Raw genomic sequence first — 8,838 nt, 5'->3', positions numbered from 1 at the left:
ATTACGGGTAGGTATAGGATTCGGGCCCATTTGTACCATGCAAGATTTAAATCTTTTGGTCTATCAAAATGATGAATTTTATTGTTTTATGATAAACCTATGAACTCACCAACCTTTTGGTTGACACTTGAAAGCATGTTTATTCTCAGGTATGAAAGAAATCTTCCGCTGTGCATTTGCTCATTTAGAGATATTACTTGGAGTCATTCATGACATATTTCAAAAGACGTTGCATTCGAGTCATCGAGTTCATCAAGATCATTATTAAGTCAATTATAGTTGGATGTATTATGAAATGGTATGCATGCCGTCGACTTTCAATGAAATGAAAGTTTGTCTTTTAAAAACGAATGCAATGTTTGTAAAATGTATCATATAGAGGTCAACTACCTCGCAATGAAATCAACTATTGTGAATCGTTTGTAATCGATATGGACTTCGTCCAGATGGATTAGGACGGGTCATGTCAGTCACCAACATTACGAAGTTGGTCTGCTAACACCTTGCTCTCTTGACAGTATGCAGCACAATCTGGGAAATCATCAAGGCGAATAGTGGTAAATTGCCTTTGAAGGTAAAGGGCTCGTGAGTTTTTATTGTCCTGGAAGATGTTTTCTAGACGAATCCAAGCGTTTTGTGCAGTTGATTCATCTTCTAATATTTGATTCAATAGATCGAGTGAGATAGTGTTATAGATCCATTGAAGTACAACATCATCTAAGCGATACCAAAGTGCATCTTTTGGGGTAGTGTTGATGGTGGAAGAGTCAGTGGAGGAGGAAGAATCGGTAGCAGCAGCAGGGGTGATGATGTGATCTATAATATCATAGGCTTTGCAATGAAGTTTGAAGAGTTGAGCCCAGGAATTGTAAAGAGATTTGTTCATGTCAAGTGTTATATGAAGGAGGTTTTTGATATTGGAGATAGTAAGAGCTGGATGATATTTGGTATTTTGATCAGACGTAGTTGAATCGTGAAGAGTTGGAAGGATAATAAGAAATTGTAGGATGAAAGAATTTTGATTATAGAGACGGAGAGGATCGACTAAAGCCTGATACCATGTAAATAAATTGATTTCTGGATGAATTTGCATTACACTGTAATCGTATATATATATATATATATATATATATATATATATATATATATATATATATATATATATATATATATATATATAATCGATTGGCTGGCATATGCTAACAAACAAGTCTAAATGCCTACAAGTCAGGGATTTGATTCTAGTTGCTATTTTTATGTATAATACAAATAAGGAAAATATGCACACGATATTATACATCTAATAACATGCACTTTAAAAAATAGAAATGGGAAATGACAAAGCAGGTTATAAGCGTATAGATGTATATATTACACATAAAGACAACTCTTTTGACACTTGTTGTACAATTTTCTCTTTTTTTACATACATATACGGAGTATCTTTTTACCATTTGTGACGTACATTTCTACGAGTACTCATTCTTTAATGTTTATATCCTTATCTACCAATGATGACGTGTTTTTCAATCTTTCCTCCACCTTCATTGCCTATAAAGAAAATTTTCAAACCATAACTGTCACATGAAAAAGAAAAAACATATAAGCAAAATTACGATTACTAGATTAGGCGCACGAACCAAACCTGTTTTCGCCAATCAGTGAGTCCAGTTATTAGCGACATATGTGTAGCCTGGATTACCGATCCTATCATGATCCCAATCCAAAGTCCCTTTGCTTTCAAATGTAAAGGCAACCCCAGTACAAAAGCTAAAGGGATCCCAAACAAATTAAATGCAACCAGATTCACATAAGCTCCTATATGTTGCCACCCACCGCCCCTTGCAATTCCTAATGAAAAAAGATAAGATTTTAAATTGTTTTACGCAAATCGTAATAAAGTGTCTGTATTGGGAGTGTATCAATGTAATGATTACTGACCTGCAGTTGCAGCATCAAGGCTATCTGTGATAAATGAGATGGATATAAAAGGAGTCATTGATACGACATAACTCACCACTTGTGTTCGGTTTGTATGATCATTTCCAAAGAAATGGGCGAAACTGAAAAGTGTCCTACTTACCAAAATGGCTTCTGAAATAGCTAGAAACATCACTGCGCGAACAGCTTGTCGAGCAGCTGACAAGTTCCCAGCCCCTATCTCATTTGAAACACGACTGCTACATAACAAAATTTTAAACAGTTATGCAACTGATAGTGATAGCAGGGTTGCAGAACTCAGAATTACATGCGAGTACTCGGTTTTTTGGGAGCTCTAAGCCGAGTAATCAAAATCGGTCAAATTTGGTCAAACTCAGTCAATACTCAGCCAAAACTAAGGATTACTCAGAAGATCGGTAAAAATTCGGGATTACTCAGAATATGGTCAAAATCTATCAAAACTAGTCAAACTTGGTCAACATCCGAGTACTCAACGAGTTGTCGAGTACTAAAAAGTCTCGACCGGGTAATCCTTCGAGTAGCACGATTTGTAATATTAAGTGATAGTATTAATGCTAATGATCCAGGAAAAAGTACCTTGCAGCCGCCCCGAGTCCATATGGTATGTTGAAGTGCAATGTGGACATGGTTAAGCTATAAAATTTATATAAAATGAAAAATGATATTAGAACTTTGTGTATGAAAATGGTTGTCGAGGTAAATTTAAAGTGATGAATTCATATTCATATACCTTATTGAAAGAACTGTAGTTTCAAGCGTCGGATTTGGTAACATGTCAGAGATCAAAAGAAGAAGTTCAAGTGACCACCATTTGAGACTACCAAACATTTCAAAAAAGTTGCAATCAAGATGGTGGTTAAAAAAGATAAACGCAAACTCTGTTCCAATTAATTTACAGTTTTACCTTTATTTTTTACATATACCTTTACAATTTTATATGCATAAAGTAATAAAGTAATGTATAAAAGAATTTCAACACTTTATTCTTATCTATATTTAAAAGAATATTATTAATTCGGGACAACCAAAAAAAATGTGGCTTATTAAATTGGGATGGAGGAAAACGTGGCTTATTAAATTGGAACAGAGTGAGTAGTGAAAAGTACTTAAAGGCAAGAAGAATGAGTTTACCAAATCATAATCGCTGAAGGAACAGCAAGCCATAAGAATTCTTTGATACCAAAAAGCGCATCGTTGGTGAAGCTCACAAAAGTATTTTCACACACTGATGCGAATTTGACATACAAAACGATCAACATCAAGTAAAAAACGTTGGCCAAATTAAAAGCCATTGCAGCACCAACGCTTCCCATCTTCAACTTGAGCACGAAAGTCCAACAAAGAGGAATATGAAGACATAAAGCAAGTATAGAGCTCACTAGCAACGGTGAAATCAAGCTCTGGGACTGAAGTGATCTCATGAGAGGCTTAAGAATTGCAAAACAAAACAGGGACGGAATGAGGTAAATTGCGTATTTGCAAGCTTCTAGTGTGATTAAAGGGTCTTTGCCCATTAGAATCAAGAATTTGTCAAGAAAGCACCATGATATGGAAACTGGGATGCAAATTAAGAGCAATGAGATTATGGCAGTGCCAGTGTAGACACCGATTTTGTTGTATTGTTTGGCTCCACAAGCTTGGCCACAAAGGGTCTCTAGGCCTCCCACAAGTCCTGACTATTTTGTAAACCAAATAAAAAGCAGATTTAATATTATACTTGTGGAATTATTCTGATCCTGTATTATATTGCAGTAAATATTGTTAGTCTAAAAAAATTTGCATATCTATTTCAAGTTCTACAATATTAAATATACAGAACATTCTCTGAATCTGATATAATTCATAGTATGATAGTAACACTCTATATAGATATTAGGTGAGATGTTGTTAGTATTAATTTTGTTAACCGCAAGGTTCGGTGCATTGATAGTGATCTGACTTCTCATAAGGGAGGTTAGAGGTTCGACTCTCATATGCTGCAAAAATAATTCTCTTGTAGTTGCCCCTCATTTCATGGGCCTCGAAGGTTTCAGACGTCTATGCGTTTGAGCCTAAAACCGAGGGGGTTTTACCAAACGTGATGCCCGTATAGATTCGTCATGTTTGTCCCATAAAATGATCTGGTGGGTGGGTTCCGACATCGTGTTCGGAGTTTGGATCCCGTCACTAACTCCTAACCGCCGTTAAGAAAAAGTACTCCGTATTAATTTTATTCCGCAAGAATCTTGTCATGATAGACTATTTGACTAATGATAAAATACCATTGTAACACTGGATTTGTTGATTTTTTTTTTATACAGGAAATAAACATCTTTTATTGAATAATTAGAGGTGGCAATTTCAACCCATTTAGTTGATTTGTGTTTTATCATTTAAGGGTCAAATAGATGGGTAAATAAGAATGGGTTAAACAGATTGAAAGATGATTATAAATTGCTGGAGGATCAACCCAACTCTGACTCGACCAATTATGACTTTACTAAAATTGACCCATTTTGACCAGTTATTCAAGTTGGCCAACATGTCTATATTCCCTCTTCTATGATTAATAAACTTACACACTAACACCAAATTACTTTACATGTTCATCTCACTTTGTTTGCTGCTAGAGAAAAGGTGCGACAGTAATATTATACAAGTCTTGCACAAATAACAAACTTAAGTTCAAGAAAAACAGAAAAAGTCCGGAGTAGCAAAAGTTCTTGAAATAGTAAGTGAGATGTTAAGAAACGTACAAGAAGGCTGAAACCAGTGATATTTGTGAAGGAGGTTGCAATTGCGACACTAGAAAGTGATAGTCGATCAATATGCAACACCATTACGACTGCCATCATTTGCATCACATACTGCAACAGTGCAACTAAAACCATTGGTGCCGCGATTACACTTACCTTCTTTAGCTCGCTGCTAAAATCCTCCCATGTTTCCTTTTCTGGCCTTCCAGCCACTTCCATCTTTTTTTTTTTTTTGCACAAAGGAATATGCTTGCTTCTTGAAAACATAATATTTATAATGAGCAATGAAAGACAAAATAGTGGTTTCATATACTTTAAAACATCGTCCAAATCAGTCTGATGTAACATTTGTGTAATGTTCACTGTTCCACGCATTCATGTTGTATTATATGCAGAATCAGAATGCTAAAATAAGTTAGTCTAGTATATGGAGTATATTCCAAACAATAAGGGCTTTTTTTGTCTTTATGTTATAAATGGAAAACGTGAGTTTGGCAATGAATATATTCGTGCCTCGTGGTCGTGGAGTCGTGGTATGCATAATGCATGTATATATTCGTGTCATGATAAGTGTGTGAATTTGCTTTCAAACAAATTAAAAAATTTAACATGATTTAAAATAGCCATATACCATAAATTAAATTATGTTTTGAAGTGTTGTACGGAGTACATTTTATATAGTGTTATGTTTAATTTAGTGGTGTAAAGCTAATATGCTTCAATATTACAATGGATTGTTATGATGACCCGGAAATTTCTAACCAAATTTAAACTTAATCTTTGTATGATTAACATTTCCGACACGATAAGCAAAATCTGTAAAACTAAATCTCAAAATTTTTGAACTACTTTCATATATTCAAATACCTTTCGGTTGTTCTTGACGATTCGCGAACAATTATATGTATATAGATACATATATATATACTATAACTTGAAAACGTAACAATGTATCTATTGTTTGATACCGTACATTAAACTTATTGGTTTAAATATTTATTTGAATATATATGATAAGTTGGAATATTAATTATATGAATAATTTGCGACGTATATTTAAAACGTGTTTATGAATGTTGAAAATATATATTAACTTGGTCATAAAACGATTTGTTATTATATATATATTAACAAATAGCGAGACAATGATTTATAGAAGTAAATGACCAAAACACTCGAAAGTTTAAGATACACTTTGAATGATATAGTTTATTGATAATTTAAGACTATATTTTGACAAAGGTACGAGTCACAAAACGTAAATTGCGAGTTTTCTAAGCGTACGAAAATGCGTTCGAGAAACCGGAACCGGGACATAAGTGGAGTGACAACGTACGAGTCATCGAAACGAAAATTACAAGTCAACTATGCACGAGAATATAATATAATATATAATTAATTAATATAAATAATATATATTATATATTAATAAATAAATATGTCGACAAACAAGAAAACAAAAGTTTGTGAACTGGATCAGAGGGCCATGAGATCGCATGGCCTTGAAGCACAAATCTCATGCGATCGCATGGGGTGCTTTTTCAGAAAAGGTTCTATAAATTGCACGATTTCAGTTCTGTTTTTCTCACACTCTTAATTACTCCGTAAGTATTTATTTATATTATTATTATTATTATTATTATTATTATTATTATTATTATTATTATTATTATTATTATTATTATTATTATTATTATTATTATTATTATTATTATTATTATTAATCTTATTATTATTAGTATTATTAATTAGTATTATACATAAAATACTTTTTTTTTTGAAAGGCAAGCTTGCATCAGTCTGGACCGAAGCCTAGTCATCATTTGCACACACACACGCGCTTTCGGCAGGAAACCCGAACCACACTCTGAGGATCCGACCCTTTAACCATCCCGAGGGGCAGGCGGGCCGGATCTTAGTCCCAGAGCGGGTCGGTAAAACCTTCCCTTTGGGCCACCATCAAGGAATATATTTCAATTCCTATAGCGGGTGACGAGGCTCGAACCCGAGACCTCTAGCCCTGCGAGTACACAAGTGTAACCGCGGTACCATTGAAATGGGTTTTCGAGCTGGATAGAACTAAGGAAATTATGGGTTATAGCTATGGAGGTTATGGGTAGTCTTCGTGGGTATTGTTCGCAAGTCAAACCTAGTGTTTATCATCTCTGTTACGTCTATGTACTGTCCTACAATATTGAATCTCAATATTGATACGTAAGCACTCATATTTTATCTTTTATATATTAATTGTGTATCCATGTCTAGTGCTCGAGTATATATATTTGTGCATGCTTGTATGCTAAATTTCATCGTTAAACAGTTTATGATGAATCACGAATTAAAGACATATATTACTGATAAAAGGTATATGATATGCATGTTTTTGAAAAGCTGGCGAAAAATCAATAACTTTTCATTTAGATATCGAATAGTTTCGATGAACAGATTAAAAGATATGATCAACTGAATTATGATTGACGTTAATTGAAATTTCTTTTGAATCTGCAATTAAGATTTAAACAACTTGTTTACAAGATTGATAAAATAGATTTTTGAATATTACCAACCGAGTAAATGAATCATAATATAAGGCACGTCTCTTTTGTTGAACAATTGTCAAAACTGATTGTTTTATCATATATAAAAGCCTTATAAAAACTATAGTTTAATTTTACAAGAATTGAAAAACTATGTGAAATATTAAAATGATTCGATTGCCATGATCATTCAACTATTGTATTGAGTCAGATTGACTTTTTCAAACGACTTTGGATAACTTTTGTATGTCGATATCGAGCATTAGGATTGTGATACACTATGACCTGACCTAGCTTGATAGATATTTATTGACCAACATATGATCTCTAGGTTGCGATCTACAGTTATTTGATATTCCGAGTTTCGGTCACATTACGATGAACAACTTTATGTGCTGCTAAGGTGAGTTTCATTTGCTCCCTTTTTAATTGCTTTTGCAATCTATATTTTTGGGCTGAGAATACATGCACTTTATTTTAAACACAATGGATACAAGTACATACTAAATTCTACACTGAGTTTGAACCAAAAATTCCTTAGCTTTGGTAACTAGTAACTGCCAGTTATAAGAACTGGTGGGCGCGAGTAGTAGTATATGGATCCATAGGGCTTGATATCCTCGTCCGAGCTAGAGCACTAGCCTTTTAACGGACGTATGCTATTTGAGAAGTGTACACGTTGGTTTGCGTGTATTATTAAGATGATTATACAAAGGGTATAAAATATATATACGTTAAGTTTAGTTACCAGGGTGCTCAATTTTGTAGAATATTTTGATGAACGTTTCGGATGAAACAACTGAAATCTTGTGATCCACCTTTATATACAGATTATGCGAAACACTAAAACTATGAACTCACCAACCTTTGTGTTGACACTTGTTAGCATGTTTATTCTCAAGTTCCCTAGAAGTCTTCCGTTGTTTGCTTATATGTTAGACAAGCTATGTGTATGGAGTCTTACATGGCATATTTATCAAGGAAACGTTGCATTCACCAAATCATCACCATGTATCTTATTTTGACTGCATTGTCAATGGAATTACTATTGTAAACTATTATTTACGGTGATTGTCTATATGTAAAAATTATCAGATGTCGAAAACCTTTGATTTAAATATTCATTTATGGTGTGCCTTTTCAAAAGAAGGCAATGTTTACAAAACGTATCATATAGAGGTCAAATACCTCGCAATGAAATCGATGAATGACGTATTCGTCCATATGAATTTGGAGCGATCGTCACACTTGTAAATATTGTTCTACATGTAAGTAAAAATATTTTCTTTTCAGGTAACCAAACTAAGAAAACATCATCTGTTTAGTTTATCAAATTTGGCTCATCCAATATCTTATCAGTTTATAACTTAACTAGCATGGTGTTACATTGCACCCGTTTTTACTATTTACTAATATTTTAGTTACATACCATTATAAAAGAACTAATATCAAACCATGTGAAACAAAACATAATTTAAAATAGCATACGTAATCCTCTTTGTATCATTTCCTTATCAATAAAATTATCTTGCTTTTCAAAAAAAAAAAAAAATAGCATACGTAAACCAAATTACAAACTAAAGACTACAACAAAACATCCATAC

At 33.5% G+C, this 8,838-nt stretch overlaps 1 protein-coding gene across 1 annotated transcript; it reads right to left on the bottom strand.

Moving 5' to 3' along the window:
* Window positions 1-1,479: 1,479 nt before the first annotated feature.
* LOC139849221 (protein DETOXIFICATION 10-like) lies at window positions 1,480-4,916 on the bottom strand. Its single transcript, XM_071838883.1, has 7 exons — window positions 4,698-4,916; window positions 3,094-3,638; window positions 2,693-2,779; window positions 2,539-2,595; window positions 1,942-2,180; window positions 1,646-1,851; window positions 1,480-1,551 (listed from the first exon to the last, which is right to left on the bottom strand). The coding sequence occupies exons 1-7, from the start codon at window positions 4,914-4,916 to the stop codon at window positions 1,480-1,482; spliced, it is 1,425 nt and encodes a 474-aa protein (XP_071694984.1).
* Between the last annotated feature and the right edge of the window lie 3,922 nt (window positions 4,917-8,838).

Source organism: Rutidosis leptorrhynchoides, chromosome 5 (assembly GCF_046630445.1).
Source record: "Rutidosis leptorrhynchoides isolate AG116_Rl617_1_P2 chromosome 5, CSIRO_AGI_Rlap_v1, whole genome shotgun sequence".
Classification (NCBI taxonomy): domain Eukaryota; kingdom Viridiplantae; phylum Streptophyta; class Magnoliopsida; order Asterales; family Asteraceae; genus Rutidosis; species Rutidosis leptorrhynchoides.
This window is presented reverse-complemented; position numbering and strand designations above follow the sequence as displayed.

Excerpts from the sequence above, each read along its gene's own strand:
- LOC139849221 (XM_071838883.1), bottom strand. The coding sequence starts at position 4,916 with ATGGAAGTGGCTGGAAGGCCAGAAAAGGAAACATGGGAGGATTTTAGC. Across the intron at positions 3,639-4,697 it reads TCACTGGTTTCAGCCTTCTT|TCAGGACTTGTGGGAGGCCT; the intron begins GTACGTTTCTTA and ends TTTACAAAATAG. Across the intron at positions 2,780-3,093 it reads CCTTCAGCGATTATGATTTG|TCTCAAATGGTGGTCACTTG; the intron begins GTAAACTCATTC and ends AATGTTTGGTAG.